The sequence below is a fragment of the Vollenhovia emeryi genome, unplaced genomic scaffold, assembly GCF_000949405.1.
Source record: "Vollenhovia emeryi isolate VEMERY1.0 unplaced genomic scaffold, V.emery_V1.0 DF939194.1, whole genome shotgun sequence".
Taxonomy (NCBI): Eukaryota; Metazoa; Arthropoda; class Insecta; order Hymenoptera; family Formicidae; genus Vollenhovia; species Vollenhovia emeryi.
Window position 1 is genome coordinate 1 of NW_011967172.1, and position 17577 is coordinate 17577.

At 43.1% G+C, this 17577-nt stretch overlaps 4 protein-coding genes and 1 long non-coding RNA gene across 9 annotated transcripts in view; 2 read left to right on the forward strand and 3 right to left on the reverse strand.

Annotated features, from left to right (window-relative positions):
- Nucleotides 1–6: 6 nt before the first annotated feature.
- Nucleotides 7–1101, reverse strand: LOC105562114. The gene is made up of 3 exons (XR_001008950.1): nt 714–1101; nt 287–547; nt 7–218 (listed from the first exon to the last, which is right to left on the reverse strand). It is a non-coding gene; the product is annotated as an uncharacterized LOC105562114 (long non-coding RNA).
- A 466-nt stretch (nt 1102–1567) lies between these two features.
- On the forward strand, nt 1568–5733 carry LOC105562117 (arylsulfatase B-like). Its single transcript, XM_012012665.1, has 8 exons — nt 1568–1936; nt 2310–2483; nt 3259–3471; nt 3537–3786; nt 3950–4129; nt 4435–4701; nt 5026–5299; nt 5410–5733. The coding sequence occupies exons 1-8, from the start codon at nt 1583–1585 to the stop codon at nt 5636–5638; spliced, it is 1941 nt and encodes a 646-aa protein (XP_011868055.1). The 5' UTR covers nt 1568–1582; the 3' UTR covers nt 5639–5733.
- On the reverse strand, nt 5580–9017 carry LOC105562115 (balbiani ring protein 3-like). Of its 2 annotated transcripts, none has more exons than XM_012012664.1 (4): nt 8436–9017; nt 7436–7700; nt 6722–6891; nt 5580–6061 (listed from the first exon to the last, which is right to left on the reverse strand). In XM_012012664.1, the coding sequence occupies exons 1-4, from the start codon at nt 8539–8541 to the stop codon at nt 6048–6050; spliced, it is 555 nt and encodes a 184-aa protein (XP_011868054.1). In that variant the 5' UTR covers nt 8542–9017; the 3' UTR covers nt 5580–6047. The 2 variants fall into 2 exon arrangements, with proteins under 2 accessions (XP_011868054.1, XP_011868053.1); XM_012012663.1 differs by lacking the exon at nt 5580–6061 and adding an exon at nt 6163–6399 and having other exon boundaries at nt 6691–6891.
- Nucleotides 9018–9104: 87 nt separating this feature from the next.
- On the reverse strand, nt 9105–16961 carry LOC105562118 (uncharacterized protein KIAA0930 homolog). Of its 4 annotated transcripts, XM_012012666.1 has the most exons (9): nt 16255–16961; nt 14041–14360; nt 13540–13803; nt 13372–13471; nt 12725–13027; nt 11624–11830; nt 10585–11205; nt 9519–9668; nt 9105–9278 (listed from the first exon to the last, which is right to left on the reverse strand). In XM_012012666.1, exons 1-9 carry the CDS (start codon nt 16376–16378, stop codon nt 9238–9240), a joined length of 2130 nt encoding a protein of 709 aa, XP_011868056.1. In that variant the 5' UTR covers nt 16379–16961; the 3' UTR covers nt 9105–9237. The 4 variants fall into 4 exon arrangements, with proteins under 4 accessions (XP_011868056.1, XP_011868057.1, XP_011868058.1 ...); XM_012012667.1 differs by lacking the exon at nt 10585–11205 and having other exon boundaries at nt 16255–16950; XM_012012668.1 differs by lacking the exons at nt 10585–11205; nt 11624–11830 and having other exon boundaries at nt 16255–16939.
- Nucleotides 16962–17302: 341 nt separating this feature from the next.
- Nucleotides 17303–17577, forward strand: part of LOC105562121 (spondin-1) — a 13082-nt gene continuing 12807 nt past the window's right edge. The window contains exon 1 of the mRNA XM_012012676.1: nt 17303–17411. The gene's annotated coding sequence lies outside the window, so the exon portion shown is untranslated. The remainder of the gene's footprint in view (nt 17412–17577) is intronic.

Sequence of the window (17577 nt, forward strand, 5' to 3'; positions counted from 1 at the left end):
CGAACGTTTCGAGCCCTTTTTTTGGGTCATCTTCAGCGTTGAACTACTTGTTACTTTTTAAAATATTCGTATTAAATGTATATGTATATAAAGTCATTTCTGTTAAAAAGTGTCCGTGGTTTTTACATTTGTAAAGCAGCGCTTGGCGGTTGTCTAGATCATCTTTGACTGTTGTCATGTCGTGACGCACCAGTAACGAGTCTTGTTGGTTGTGAGCTCTATTAATTATGAATTACTTGTGTGATTAAATTCTGTTCCGAATTATTGTATTTGTGTAACTAGTTACCTGTGGTCAGTGGTAGTAATGGACTTTTTGATCCAGTAACGGTACGCAGTGTGTTTTCTCGGACTGGTGTTAATGTCTTAACGATCGAAACCACAATGACAAATCGTCATTGCCAAGCTGAAACTCTAACTTGGTTCCGTTATTGCCCGTCATTGTGTGAATAGTGTTATTTCCTTGCCTATTATCTCGTCTTCAACGTCCTTCTTGTTATGTTCTGCGGCTCGCCTGATGTTTACTTCCTCTATGTGAGCGCGTAGGACTCTACGTAATTCGTCGATGTTAGCATTGGCCTCAAATTTAATTTCTAATTTTTGCAGTATTTGAGTTAATTGCGCTTTTTTCAATTCTTGGATCCACGACGTTTTCGTCTAGTCAATTATGTCTTTACTTGATCCCGATATTCAAACGAAATCTTTTCATTAATTACCGTTTGCTCTACTCGTTTTCTTAATTTTCCGTCTACTCCCTACTTCCGTCTACTCTGTCGCTGACTCCGCTGATAATTAATCGTCGAGTCTTCTTACCGAACCTGTCCTTGTATTACTCCCGCGAATTCCGAGAATTCCTCTTCCCGCGTGCCTCGTATACTGTGGTTCACGAATGCTACGTTAGAAACGTTAATTTTCCACAAAATATGCACTTGGGTTCGACAAACACTGTCCTCGTCGCCAATTGTTACGTGCTGTGTCGCACAGTAACGTACTCTCCCGTTGGGAGCCCGGATATATTACAGGAGTATTTATTCCTTTTAATAACAAAGATAATGTCATATGTCCGTCTAACTTTCTTATGTCATGCGTATTGTTTACAATGTAATATGGCGGTTCAACTGAAATTATATAAATTTTATTAAATGGAAATTAAATAAAATATCAAAAATATGAAAGTAATTATATATATGTAATATACAATATATATATGTGTGTGTATGTGTGTGTGCGCGTGTGCGTGCGTGCATGCGTGCGTGCGTATGTGTCATATATATATATATATATATATATATGAAATATATGCCTGCATATATTCTAATATATCTATTTTATATATTAGATTATGTATTAAAAATATATTTTGCATATATTATGTAAATATATAGAATTTTCTTATATTTCTTCTATATAATAGGCGGCAAATAATGATTTAATTAGTTATATCCATTCTTATATTTTATACATACATTTATATATATTAACGTATAAGTATTGATATATTATAAAATATATTTTGGGATATATACTTTTTCATGGGGGTAGACTAAATGTCGACTTAAAAAGTTGACTTCAAGGTGACTAAAAAATGTCGACTATCAGCCGGCAAACAGTCATTTGTGCTATGTGGGAAGATGAGAGGTTCCCCACTATTCTCATCCGGGAAAAGACGGCTCGGAAGACAGCCGCGAGCGGAGAAGATAGATCGTGCAGCCGGTCGCCGCACACGCGCCTGAAGGTTCACTTTGCCTTCTCGAGGAAGAATCGCGAACCGATTTCACGAGGAACGCGACGCGCTCTGGTCCAAGGGGGAGCGGGAACGATGCGTCCTCCACCGGGATTCGTGCAGTGGACGTCGTCCCTAGTCCTATTGTTCGCGCTCACGGTCCGCGTGACTTCGACGAAGCAGCCGAATATTGTCTTTATTCTGGCGGACGATTTGGCAAGTTGTCTTTCAAGGTTTGCGATAAGTTACACCTGGTCCAAAAGACCGGACGCTTCGAAAATAATGGGTTGTTAGTATGAAGACACAACGTATGAAGACTCTGTCAGGCGAGACAACTTCTGTCTAATCCTCATTTATGTGCCGACTGGAAAGGCGTAAAGAAAGGCGAGAGATGTTAAACGCCTACAATAGGTAAAGACTAAATAGAGAAATCTTAGGGCCTGAGCAGAATGGCTGTCTCGTACTCTTAAGACGTAAGACAGTTATTGTGCGTTAAATATCTAGACAAATCGCAACAAGGGAAACTGTTAACTTAAGGACATAAATGATATCTCAAGTTAACGTTTAGATTTAGTCTCATTTTCATCAGGGATGGAATGACGTCGGCTTTCACGGTTCCGGTCAGATCCCAACGCCGAATATCGACGCACTGGCGTACTCCGGGCTGCTCCTCGATAGATATTATGTCACTTCGATTTGCACACCGTCCAGAAGCGCTCTGATGACCGGCAAATATCCTATTCACACTGGAATGCAGCACGGCGTAAGTGACGCTTTCGCAACATGTCTTGCGTCGTTATTTATCAAGAGTGTAAAACACGTAATATTGAAAACGGATAAGATAATCGAGCACAAATAAGAACAATAGGCAGTGAGCTCTACAATACGATCGAACTTACTCGCTTTGAACCTAAATTTATCCCTTTCTTTCAATCTTACGAAATAAATTTGCTTATTAAAATCACGATAGTTCGCTGGTATTGTCAGTTTCTTTTAACCGCGGCTGCACCTGTCAGTGAATAAACGCGATTGAGAGCTATCAGTTGGCGGAAACGTTAATTGTTGTTCTGTTTGCAACACGGAGCACAAAAGGAAATATTGTGTGCTTGCACTTTTGCCTCGTTGACCTGGATAGTTCAATTGGAAATTATCACATCGAGAGATTACTACTTTATTTGCATACACGTTTTCAACGCTATACGCGCGTATCCACATACAAAGCCGATAAAGGACCGCACGGACGGTCAGCTCAAAGCATCCCTTTCATTATCGTGCAAATTAACGACGCCGGCTGAATAATACTCCGTTACAACTTTCTAATTTGTACTTTAAGATAATTTCGGCAAAGATTAGAGCTTCTTTAACTCCATAAAAATGTGGTGAACATTTGAGAGACGATCATTTTAGATAACGCGTCCCCTGCCACCCACGAATATTAATGCGACTGACAAGATTCTAATTGAGTTGCCCGTGAAGCGGCACATTATTGTGAACACAGGAATTTCTAGTACAACGCGCGGACTTGTTGAATAATTCAGGTTCTCAAAGGTGCGGAGCCGAGAGGATTGCCACTCCACGAGAAACTCTTGCCGGAACATTTGCGCGAGCTTGGATACAGCACGCACATCGTCGGCAAATGGCACCTAGGATTTTACAAGAAGGAGTACACCCCGACTTACAGGGGATTCGACACCCACACCGGCTTCTGGACGGGTCATCACGATTATTTCGATCACACGGCCGTTGAAAACGTGAGCGATTACACGAGTAAACAGGGTCTTTGTTATTTGAATGCGATAACGCGATAAAAATGCAGCCTTATTGGGGCTTGGACATGAGACGGGGCATGGAATCGGCATGGGATCTGCACTGCCAATATTCCACGGACATTTTCACGAAGGAGGCGGTGAGATTGATCGACGAGCACAATTCCAGTCGACCGATGTTCCTATATCTGGCCCACGCAGCCGTGCACTCCGGTAATCCTTATAATCCGCTTCCGGCGCCGGATGAGGAGGTCGCTAAGTTCAATAATATCTTCGATTACAATCGAAGGCGTTTTGCAGGTAACCAACGAGTGACTCGAACGCAGATAGAAATGTAATATAAAATAGATCTTCGCTTAGAGAAAAAATATCATTATATTAAGTATAGATTCTTAAGGAATGGGACTGAAATATATTATATACTAATAGCCGAAGCGGACTGATAATCTTGGAATACTGCTAGGTATGCTGAGTAAGCTAGATCAATCGGTAGGCCAAGTAGTTGAAGCTCTGCGGAAGAAAGACATGCTGCGAGATAGTATAATCATCTTCTCGACAGACAACGGTGGGCCTGCTGCTGGATTTAATTTGAATGCAGCGTCTAATTGGCCACTGAGAGGGGTCAAAAATACTCTTTGGGAAGGTGACTGTATTCGACTATTGATCAACTAAATTAGACGGTTGTGCAAACTTTTTTTAATTACAATTAAGACGTCTCGATTAACGAGCATCTGCTCGGCAAGAAAATATCTTTCGAAGTTTTCTCAATCATATGCTTTTTGTATTCGTAATTGGTGCATCTGTATTTTTAAGAATCCGAATTAATTAAGACTTTATTGGACGAATTAACTATGTTATGGAGGTTTAATTTAAAAATCACGACTTTAGAAGCTGCCTTTAATTTGCGACGTCCGTTAACGAACAATCTTTTCAATTATATTATCGCAGGCGGCATCAGAGGTACAGGATTAATATGGTCACCCAAACTGGTGCGACCTGGCCGAGTAAGCAGGCAGATGTTACATATTACTGATTGGCTACCGACGCTGATAGCGGCCGCCGGCGGTGATCCGGCAAACTTAACTATCGACGGCATGAACATGTGGTATGCGCTCAGCGAAGATACCGAATCACCGCGCACGAGCATTCTCCACAACATTGATGATATTTATGGCGTATCTGCCATTACGGTCGGCGACTGGAAGCTCATCCAGGGTACGACCCGTTCTACGATACGTCATACGTCGGGGCGTAGCAAAGAAATTGAAGAGAAATTTTGCCATTGGACCATCGACTACGTTCCGACATCCGACAGCGACATACGACGTATTGTAGAACAGGCCTAAGAAAGTTTCTAGCCACCAAAAGTATATTCTGTTCCGCAACGAGCTATTGTAGGTTTGGAAACCGCGGGGAGTGTATCTCTTGTCTTTCCCCTTCTCATTCTTGATGTTTATTTAAGACAGAACACGATATACCTGTGGAAGAATATGAGAAATGTATGTATATGATAAATAGTCAATTCGGTTTTCCGTCTAGGATCTACTTATAAAGGAACGTGGGACGGATGGTACGGTCCATCCGGTAGGGAGTGGGTCTACGACGTGGACGGCGTGATCGACAGCACGGCGGCACATGCCATCGCCAGTGTGGGATTGGGTGTCACTACGGAAGCTGTTCGGATGCTGCGGGAAAACGCGATGATCAAGTGCCCGCCGCGGAATGATAGTCTACGCAGCTGCAAGCCGTTGGAAGAAGCGTGCCTCTTCAACATCTATCAGGATCCTTGTGAAGATAACAATCTTGCTAAACAGTGAGTGGAATACGACTTCGATGGAATTCCGTCGCGAAATTTTGTTCTATTTTAACTTGCGTTCGAACGCTCGTGATTACATTGCCCTGCCTTTTTGTTCGCGTCAAAAGGTTTCCAACGATCGTCAGGAAACTGCAGGACGAACTGAAGAAGTTCAACAACAGTGCAATTCCACCTGCAAATCTTCCGTGGGACCTTAGGGGCGTTCCGAGTCTGTGGGATCATACTTGGAACAACTTCGGAGATTACATTAATGTCATGACGAACGCTGCAACCTGTGTTATGTATGAATACTTTAGTATCTTTTTATTTCTTTTTTTTTACTTCTTTTTCCGTTGAACGAAACTGTGTGCTTTGTGGAACACACTCACCTCTCTAGCAGTCTTTTGTAACTCTCTCTCTGCAATAAAACGTAACCGTCAAGTTATACTAAAGAATCCCCGTGGTATTCTTTGGTCTACATCTTACCTTCCGAATCCTAATTACAAAATAATATCCACGTATATAAAAACCTGATCGAATACCGTAATCTCAAGGATATTGTCTTCGTTTCCCTGCAGAGTGATATATAATACGTATAAGGATTACGCCAGAAACTTTGCTGCTCATGTTAGTCCATATTTGTTATGTTACGAAGAAATCTATACAACTATAAAGATATTTAGTCTTTGTTTCTTTACCTTCATCTGTATGCGTCGTCATAAAAAAAAATGCATGTCATCGAAAAGTATAAAAATATCCAGCAACGTTAAATTAGAGACCTTAATTTATTTGTAATGCGATTTGACCCTATATATTTTATTGCTCAATTTTTAATATAATTTTAGAAAAAACATGCAAGTATATATATATATATATAAAGAATTTTATTACGGAATACAAATAAGTCGTAATAAAAAATAAAAATGGTGACACTTATTTCTCATTTTTTCAATGCATATTGAACAATGACAATACTTCTCAATGTCGGGATAAGATTTTCTGCCAGTATCATTGTACTATCTTCCTATATGCATTATTTCCCATAACATGCTTTATACCTAGTACCATTAGATTCTTCTATCTACGATAAATAATACATCTCCATCACCTTGGCGCATCTGAAATGCAAAAGTGCTTTATAGTATGCTAATGTCTACGCGTATTATTTCCCAGTGAGAAATGATTCGTTGAAACGATGTCATTTCTCGCTAGGTCTTACTTGTAAAGAACAGTTAGGTATTATGCAAGTTGTTCAGTATCATGGATCGCAAACGTGTCACTTGGTTTTAATTTGATATCGATAATTATTGCTGCCAATGAACAAGAGAGAAATAAATTAGAAACTCGATTTCGATCCCTGTTACTGAGTACTTCGAGAACTTGTCCCCCCCCCCCCGCCATTGTTTTACCCGCAACGAGAGGGAACCCATTCGAGTCCACTCGAGCATATTTCCTCCTCCTTGTTGCAAGTGCACTTGCACAATTTTTCATTCCAGATCATCTGGCGCGCTTTATCGCACTCTCTTGTATTCTTGCATTCGCACGCGCAGTTGTCTTCCGAATATATCTGGTGGACATTGCAGTCACTTTCCTTCACGCTGCATTGGCATCTAAAAAATAGCATACTCTTCAACAACGAATAAAAAGCTGTCAAAAATTAAATATTAGTTTCAATAATTTTATGCTTTATGCGGTAATAATTTTTCTAATTATAAATGCTTTTCTTCTTCTAATCTCTTTCGCAGCCCATAGAATTCTGTAATAATCTAATTACAGAAAAAATACAAATCTACTTTAATTTATTAAATTTTTGAAATAGAAATCTCTTATACATTATATTTATATACTAATCTGTGTTTCTAAATAAAATTAAAGTTCGAATCTGGGAATTACGGAATATTTTAAAAACAAACGATTGAAATATAAATTTTTAACTCACAGATAAATTTAATATCGCTAGTAGTTAAAAACCAATGATATCTAATTTTAACGACCTAGACTGGCCAATGTTTTTATTTAAAAAAATCATAAATTTTTATACGCGTTATACGATTATTATATCTATTATTATATTATATCACGTCCTTTTATCGATTATGAAATAATAAGCGTTTGACTGAAAGAGCGCGCGGTCAGAACGGAAGACTGTCTTACTTGCACTTGGTATGCTCTTCGAGCAACACGTGATAACACCCGCTCGAGTCATAGCCATCCATTCTCACGGCGATTTTTTTGGTATCTTTACGGACTGGCATGCACGACTTATTCCTCGGACAGAAGCCGCTGCATCTCTTCACCGAGGCGTAATTCGGGTAAAAGGTGTAACCCGGTTGCGGTATTAATTTGATCATAGTGTGCCTTGGCACGCACATTACCTCTTTCATCTGATGATTCAATTGCATACGTCTCCCTGCACATTCTAAAAGTACAAATAAAATATTTGCAAGAATTTATTTTGAAAGAATCTCAGCCATATCTGCATCCGATTATATGGAAAATTAACAATGAGATAACACCGCTCTTGTATGTGCTTCGATCATATCGCGCTACTTCAGTAAGCGGGTCAATGACGGTCAATCTATCCACGATAACGAGTGAGTTCTAAGAATTTGGTTAAAGATAAGCATAGCGATATTTCTATATATTAATTATTAATATATGAGGATTGCGTTACTTTATTTCAATTTTTATTTATATTTTATACACACTTTGCAAAGTATCTAGTAGATACAATAAAAAATTTTAGTTCTTGTGAAAAAACAATTAAGAGACATAAAATAGATTTGTATTACAAGATTGTAATAATTAGAACTTATAAATTATAAAATTTAGAGGAGATTGAAGATAGGCAAGATTTATCGCATCAAACTTGACCAGTTATAAATAGTTATAATAACGATTGTGTGAAATCGCGTAATATGAATAAGATAGATGTGTATTTTACACGCTTTGTTTACGATAAACAAATTTTCTCACAAAATGTAGCACAATGTATATTCTATAATTCCTAAAAATACAATTTCTAAAAGTATTGGTCATCCCAAAACTGTCAGTAAAAAAAAACGTAATTGCCATTGGTGGAAATAAATGTCAGAAATTTCTGTATAAAAATAAATTAGTAATAAGAGACATTAAAAAGAAATCTTCAAATTACCTATCGCCACTCCCTCGTGTGGACGTAATTCATCATCATACAGCATACCATTGGTGATGCAAACACATATAGTCATTAAAGCACACACTGTTGCAAGAAATTTCATGATTACCGTACGACACGTAGAACGTAAGTAGACTAGAATTGCTCGCAATGCTGCGTGTCGTTAGATAATGAGCATAAAATGAAATTTCTTCCTCGTTTATTTATAGCGGCCGGAAGATGCAGCGGTGACGTGCGGTTTTAAATCTCGGCCGCACACCGTCCACTTTGCGAGACATAGAAGGAAATTGCTGCGCGAATATTTCACGCCTGACGTGGATCTTTCCGCGAATGCGATGATAATACCTCATTTCTTACTGATTGCACGGCAATCTGAAATATGAATGCGTTTAGTGGGAACCAAGTTACATTTAGTTTGTCTTGTTATCAAATTCGACATCAATGTTGCGCGAGATTGAACAACACGAAGCTGAAAATACAACTTTTATATCCGCATGATAAAACGTATCTCTTGATTTTTCTCTTCTTGCTTCCTGCCAGACTATTTATATGTAAAAATGCAAAGATAACGTGTTCTAAAATTATCACGAAGTAAAACGTGAATGATTAATCAAAAGGAAATCGCGGAATGTCATTCTGTACTGCAAAGCGGTGAGATTCGGAGGATTTGTAAATAATATTTGATTTATTATTTAAACTATACATCATTATATTCCTTGGGCCACAATTCTTGATATACGTATAAAGTAAAAAAAAAGGTAAATGTTGAAATTAGAAGTGGAATGCACTATACTGTCAGCTAGAACGTTAAGATAGGTCCTTCCCGGTGATCCAGAATATCTGCAACAGAGATTATCACGGCTGAAGGAAAAATGAAAGGTGTCTCTGTCAGATTTGGATCGCCTGTATAAGAAATTTATTCCCCAGATTGTATCAACGTATTCTATTAATACAATTGAAAAACATTTTATATAATAGCCCAAAAGTGTTTCGATATTAAAAATGAAGATATTCGTACAATTTCATTTCCTCTTCATTCTAATTTTTAATATAAATTATCAATAATACAATTTGGTTTACCTTTGGCTATGCTCCACCACGGTAACGTAATGTACGTCAAAAAGGCGTTCAAAGGTACGGACTGCGCTCGCTTTGTCTCTTTCCAGAAATGGAAGGTTTGGGTAAACCCTCGCATCGTCCAGAGCGGATTGTACGCCCCGTCGTCCAACTCTGAAAGAAAAGAAATATTATTAATTACAATCCCCGAATGCTTGCAGCGTATCTGATGTCCTGCAACGATTCGATCGACAGGATGGTCGTATGCGTACAGGATAGACACTCAATCGAGCAATGAAACACAGAGTAAGAGAGTAAGTAAGCTTAAAGTCGTGGGATTAAATGCAACTTTGGTTAGATTGTTACGGGCCACAGTGAAGATGAACGAGTTCAAGTGACATAATGTATGTACAGATTATAAAAAAAAAATTATAGATGCGTAAGAGCAAAGTAAGGAATATCAGGATGCATCGATTTTTGCTTTTACTCTGAAAAACATATGACAAACTTCATCCAGTTTCTTAACGTGTTACGCATATGGAAATTGCGTTATGCAAATTACACACAGAGACAGGTCCGCATTCGCTGAAAATGAATCAGTTTCGCTTTAAGTGGAGTTAGCGCCTTAGACGTTCCCCCTTTTTTTCCCACGAATTCTCGCAGAGAGCGTGTATCGAAAGGTAGAATCAATGTTACGTTCACGAGACGAGCTAACCAACCAACTACCTACTTTTGGATGACCGTGCTTATAATCGGTGGTGAAATTCGTGATTCAAAATCATTCCGCGTATCCGACTGAAAGCCACTTTCCAGACAGACCGTCCCGCAAAAACCACCACCATCACTACCACTCTCTCCGTTGCATCCCGTTGCCATTTCACCATCCCATTAAACACAGTCATTGATGACACAGTCAAACAAATGCTTTGGGTTCAGACAGCGCACGTCTACTGTTACGCACAACGATTCAATATAGCAGAAATGATAATTAGTGGGTCGGTTTCGTCGAGGGCGAAGGGGGGAGGGGGGGGGGGACAGAGAGGGGTATCTCTTTAAGGGGGAGGGCGCAGGAAGGGTAGGAAAAATTTACCCTGTGAGCCGGGGCGGCGCGGGAGCTCGCACCAGTAGTAGATAGCGGTGCCGTCCGGCGTGACTCGATGTGGGGGCAGGGGGTTACCCGCAAAGCTGCCCGAGAGCGCCCTTCGACGTCGTCTTCGAGGCAACGTGGCGCTCTGCCGACGTAGCGACGTAGCGACCTCGCCGTTGACGCGCGTCACGTGGTGGGCGTTCGCGTTTTTGTCTCTGATCTCGTCGTTCTTGTTCTTGTTCTGCCCGTAGGCGTAGTCTTCGTGATCGGAACCGGCGCTACGCAGACGACGACGGCCGTCGCACCGTCTCACCCTGAGCAGCTCGTCGTCGCTGAGCCGCCGGCGCTCCTCGTCGTCGTTCTCTAGACCGTTATGATGATTCGACAGGTGCCCGGCGCTGTACGGACGTCGCTTCCGGTTATTGTCCTCCGTAGCGGTCGCCACGTCGTAGCCCAGCGGCAGTTCCTCCTTGCCGTGCACCAATATCGCGCCCGAGTCTAACTTCTGCCTGACGTTGTCGTCCGTCAGGCACCGGCCGGCCGGCACTAAGATCTCGCTGCCCACCTCTATGTGTTGGTGCTGGTGGTTCTGCTGATGATTGTTCTGCTGGTGATTGTGGAAACCTGCCGCGAGAACCACGTCGTCATTTAGACGGCGATTGCACCCGTGTCGCAACTACAAACGATCGTGCCCCCGGTCTCTTTTCGCGCTTTGTCCTCCGTGCGTTTATCTAAATTACTTTTTGTTTTCGTTCACGGTGCGAATTGAACATTTTTGATCGAGGCTTTGGCCTCGTATACTCCAACAAGATGAATATAGAATTTAGAAGAGCCTTTTCGTTCCTCGTTTATGACAACAGCGTACATTCTTGTCGAAGCTTATCTCGAGAAGCATGAAACACGATGGCACTCGGTAAATTCGGGAAGGAGCTAATGAACACAGAGTTTCTACTAGTCACACAAGAAGCGAGAGCGTCGGTTAGAGCAGAGACAGGAGAGACTGATCGGACTGATCGTTTTCAGCGCGAACGAGCACACTCACCGTGTGTCTCGCGATAGATCGTCTCCTTGCATATCGGCGAGTTCTCATTCGTTCCGGGTAGTTCCCGGGTATTACGTTGTCGTTGCTTGTGGACGGGGTGTTGTTGTTGTTGCCGAGCCGACGGCGATCTTCGTCGGCGGAACGAGCTAGGACTCCTGCGGTTTCCCGGTGAGCCCCGGCCGCCCCAGCTGCTATCCTGTACATCGGCTACAAAGGAAAGAGCCGGCATGGCACGTGCCAGTGATTAGAGACAAGAAACTCGTTCGTTTGTTCGTTCATTTAGTTTTCTGTCATCTTTTCGCAATCAGACGCGACAACATTTGAACCGGAAGTTAGAGTGTAATAATAGTTGTAGTGGTGGTGGTGATGGTGGTGGTTGTTGGTGGTGGTTGGTGGTGTCGGTACAATTCAGTTCAAAATCTGTTCTTTTCTCTTGTATTTCTATATCTCTCTCTCGCTATTTCGTCTACTCTTAACACTGTGCTAGTGCTACACTACTTTTGCCCGAAGGAACGCAAACTCTCAGCACCGTCCGATCTAGAGAGACAGTGCTCGAGAAACGAGATACCGTCTCGAAGATTTTCTTACTACGGTGCGTTAAGTCGAGCCGTTTAACTGGAGTAAAGAGATAAGTGTTGAGGACTGTCGCATTGGAGTGTGTAGAAAAATCTTTTCCAACGTGTACATGCGCTAGCTTCTATCTATCGCTCTAATGCAATTACGAATCGCATCTTTGAAAGTATTTAGATCGGCCTCAGGTCTATATAGAATCTGCCAGCATTGAGAACAAGTGTGTTGCCGAGAGGTGGAGGCGTCTGTATGCCTGATAACATCAAGACAATTGTGCATTACACAGACACAACACAGGAGCATGCACAGACCGAGAGTGGATGCGAACGAAATACATTGAGAAGAGAAAGATACTAAATGCCGTGTCCATATCCCATGTATTTAACGCTACGTTGTACCACGAACTCGACGCTGTATTTAACGCTAAATACAGGATATGAATGCCGGGTCTAAGAGTGTAAAATGAAAACTCTAGTAAGAGTAGCAAAGTCCGTCCTCGATCTCGCCCGTATCGCCGTCGCTGATAATTACCATCTCGAACGTCACCGGCCTCGATCTCGTTGAGGCCGTTCGCCATGGAGTCGAGACCCTCGTTCTCCGATCGCGCCTTAGTAGCCGCCGTGTCCGGTTTCGTTCTCCAGCCGCCGCGCACGAAGTTGTTGAGATTCGCGCTGGGATCGGACAGCCTTCGTTGATGGCGATACATGAAGAGCTCCTCGGCGTCGTCCCAGTCGGCGTCCCACAGGTCGGTCGCGCAATAACCCGGCTCCGACGTCGGCGTCTCCGCCCCGGAACCCTTCGGCTTCGTGACGGCCATCTCCGCGTGTCCCTTGCCTAAACGTATCACCCCGTGAAATTGAATCTCTGCCGCGTTCACGTCGAGCTCGTGTACTTTACGCCCTTGCCGTGCGCCGATAAATATAGAAATTGCTATTTTCCAGCTTTTACGCAAGCGATTACGTCATGTTAAATAATAAAGGTGAAACGCACTCTCGCGTTGACACCTACGTTTACACTTTACGCTTAACTTTTTGATTAATTTAACAATGAGCTCCGCTTACGTTCTATTTGTATCATTTGTGACTTGTTACGTGCAAAGTGGATTATTATTAACATTACGAAAACTAATCGATCGAAGGCAGTTAACCGAAAGATTGATAATATATTCTCGCACGTACCACGCGGTCCCTTCATCCGCACGAATTCTATTCTCTGCGAGGCCGCGCCGGAGAAGAGGCCGAATGTCATCCGCTGCGCCATTTTGGTGCTCAGGCTCGACTAAGAGGAAAAAAACCAATTGTAATTTCACGTACGTAAGTTCAACAATGTGCTACGTAGCGACTCACCCTGGCGTCGTAAACTTTCTTCAAAGCGTCGTAGCGGATCGAGCCGAGGAAAATGACACCCTGAATCGCGCCCTCCCGGTCGGAGGCGACCAGTTCCACGCACACCATCTCCCCGTCCCTGACTAAAATATCACAGAAAACTTCGTCGAAATTGTCCACCATGAAGCATATGTGCGGGTACGTCATCTCCTCGAGGTCACCCTTGGCATCCATGCGCCGTCGACTCGGACTGGCGTACACTTTCTGCGAATGCCTTCGCAATACCTAAAAAAAAAGAAGCAATTACTTCGCTGTCACGAGGTCCCGGTTGTCAGTTCTGTACAGCAGCAATAGATGTAAAATAAATGATAAAAAAATTACACGATGTTATAACGAAGACGACATTATCCCGGATCTTCGATAAGGAAAAATAAAAGGAAAGTGGGACTCCCCGCGTGTGGATTCCCTATGGTATTTTTTTTTAGACTCCTCTCCGATTCGTTCGAGCGCCAGGATTCTCACTTGCAATTCCTTGGGGCTCGTTCTCGTGCAGATCGCCAACGTGAGCGTGTAGTCGAACTGGTGCACGACGAGATTCAGGTACACGGTTTCCTCCCAATCGATGTCGGGATCGCCGATCGGCAGTTTCTTGCTGTCCTTGCGAAACACGTCGACCTCGGTCTCGAACTTGGGCAGGTACCTCGACGAGGTCTTCACGTGCTTCTTGCGGACGAAGAAGAGCAGGTCGTCGCCGTCGATGGCGTGCTCCGCTTGAAAGAGGAAGTGGCGGACGAACAGGTCCGTCCAGTACGTGGTGCCCTGCAGCACGACGAATCCGGAGTCTGGTGGAGACGAGGAAATTTACATTTGAGCCGACTCATGTTCTAACGATTTTATTCTTTTATTTTGACGAATCGTTATATCTTGCACCTTGTTGTTTTTTTTTGTAACGCTGAAGAAGATCCGAAGTGGATCGAAATGTCTAGAATACTTCTTTTGATAATAAAGTGATTCACTAAAAAAATGAAGTCATCCACACAGCACAACACGTCAATTCCAACATGTCACACATTTGCGCCGCGTTTTATATTGTTACCGTCTACAAATCTGTATTAAATTTTACGTATTAACCTACATTAACGTCACGAAACGAACACACTTATGCGATAATTTTATGTAACTGTGACTGCGCACTTCTTGTGGATGTCGAAATTACGAATCTGTTCTTTAATTTATCTTTCCTGTACTGAAGATGGTCCAATAAGGACCGAAACGTATACATAATTTTATAATTAAAAGTAATGGACACTACCATCCTGTTCGGGCTCTGAGCTAATAATTTATTACCTGATTTTATCACACGACCCATTAGTTTTATGATAATAAAGTGTTTTATCAATAAAAAGTGGTAACGTCTCTTCCTTCTGGCGCTTTGGCTCACAATGGCCCTTTCCACCAGTTTGTTAATTTTGTTAATTGAAAAAAAAATTACGTTTTAAAGACGGCGACTCGAACTCGGAGGGCCCGGTTAAAATTTTTGGAATCGACGCTGTGCTCGAGCAAAACCGAATTCATCCCCCGATTTGAAACGTTACGCGCGAAAGGGTGTACTGAAAAGAGGGAGACACAATAATGAGCGTGAGAGGCGGGAAATATCAGGTAATCGATACCTGACGTTACGCGGCGATTATTGATGAAGGTTTGGCTGAGAAACTGCGCTGAATATTTCATACGTTTCAACTGATTCTTTAACTTTCCTCTCTGCTCCATCTTAACATTAGACAAAATGAATGATAAGTATTTTATTTAAACCGAAGTTCCCATTTATCTAAGCGTTTTGCAAAGAAATCTTCTGAATAGAAATAACAGTACGATCTATATTTAGCGGATAACAGATGAAGATTGTGCAATCACATGAAAAAATGTGGAAGTGCAAATCAATACGAGAGCGTCTTTTTTTATCTGTTAATGCGGTTGTATTATATTCATGTAATAATATATTGTAATTCAATGTTCCTGGCGTAAAGATAAGGAGAGCGTGATTCACGGTGTGTATTTGTTTTGCGATCATAAGCTCGATTGCAATGCATGCATCACTCTGCAAGCATTTCTCTGACCAACAGCCTACGCAGTTAAAGCGATCAGCGTCATTTATTAATCTCTGTCAACAACGAATGCAAATGAGGCGATTTTCACTATTGGAGTGTTCGGGCAGGTGAAATTATTGCGTAGCGCCAAACAACTCCTTTAAGAAATGACCGGCGGGTATTTTCAAATTTTCTGTGCTTTAAAATTATTCTTAGATCTTTTCATGTATGTAACTTTTATGTAATAAATTTTTAGGGATAGTGAAAAGAAAACAATCGTAAGAAAGCATTTAAACCCGAATCCACCTTTCCTCCATTAAATATTTGAAATTAAAAAAAAAGTAGCTCAAAAATCTGACCTAAACAATTATGCGAGCGGCTCTCTCGAGCGTACAAGTGTTGCGCAAAATCTCCAAAAAAAAAAACAACAGCAAATCACGAAGAAAGAAGAGAAGAGTTTTGTTTCCTCAAGGTACAACCCCTTCGAGAACGAAACACCCTTTACATAATGCGTTCGGTTAAAGCACACCCCGACTCGCGCAGCGTGTAGTCTCACCCTCGCAGTACGCGTGCACGCACACATTGTCATCCCCCCAGCTCGACGGACATGTCGAGCCGCTTTACCCCCGGCGGCAACACGAATACGAACCATCCTTGAGCATCTGCCTGAGCTCCTTCGTCCTTTGGAAATTGATCTCCTCGAGCAGCTGCTCCAACATCGTCGGGGCCCTGGTCAGGCCCGCCGACGACGAGCTGCTCGCCAGGCTCGCCATGGCCGACGACGAGCTGCGTGCCCCGTCAGCCTTCCACCTGGGATCGTCCCGTTCCTCTCGGCGTTTGTCGGCGTTTTCCACCTGTCTGCGTCTGCGTTCGCGAACGTGAACGTCCTTGGCCCCGTCGAATCAGGAGCGGCGTACGCGACGGGCGGCGGCGCCTCTCGAGGGACCGGCGCGGGCGGCGCGCGGCTTGGAGAACCGCTCCGGCGATGACGATGACGGACGGCGGGCGATGACGAGATGATCTCACGACGTTCCCATTTCGAGAGCCGCGCCGGTTCGGAGAAAACGCAACGTAGCTCGTTCGCGACGTGCGGTCCGCGTCGTCGGCGAGCAGGGCTGGGTGGTCGCGGCGAGGAGAAACGTTGAATCGGAGCTCCTCGCGCGGCGCGGCTCGGCCGCGACTGACCGAGCACTTGCTGTGGACTTTTGTCGATAATATAACGCATGCGTGTGTCCCTTGTCGTGACTGTCATTGTTACTAAGGCGCGATATTTGAACGACACCCGGTATAGGAATCCAAGTGACGATGTCGGTGCGTTCAACGCCGGCTGGGACTTGGACCGATTTGCCTCTCAGGTCCAGGATATCTGAAATAAAATTAATTCCTTTTCAACTACTCGCTGGCTTAGTTTATTCCCCGTTGTAATTTCCCAGGTATGCGGGTTTATCAAACGAGACGCCGAGGAGACACGGCGCCGATTCGTAAGGATCGACCGGTAATCTGCGATGACGGTCGCTTTGGAGATTTCTCTGCCGTTGGTTCCAAGTCCGAGAGAAACTGCGGACTATTATATATTCACAGTTAAATATTCGCGTATCTTCGTATGCGCCGCTGCTGCTTATCGCCGACGTTTCTGCGTTATCTCGCGACGATACACGCTGACCCCAAAACTGACCCTGTGACTCCCGATAAAACCTTCCGGAATACCGCCGCGGTTCACTAGGAACCGAGCACATCCGCCGATCTCTCCATTAGTGTCCATCGGTTTGACCAGCGAGAACATTCACGGGCGTCTCGAAACCGCCGGTGAGTAATCCCAACATCTCTGCCACCTCTGCTCACGATCGACGAACGGACATGTCGCGAAATGCATCGCGTAGGCGATTCTGTGACTAATCGGTACATATCGAAGCTCGGTTACGTAATTAACATGGTCTCTCATGGTCTCTCCCTGTCTCTCCCTGTCTCTCCC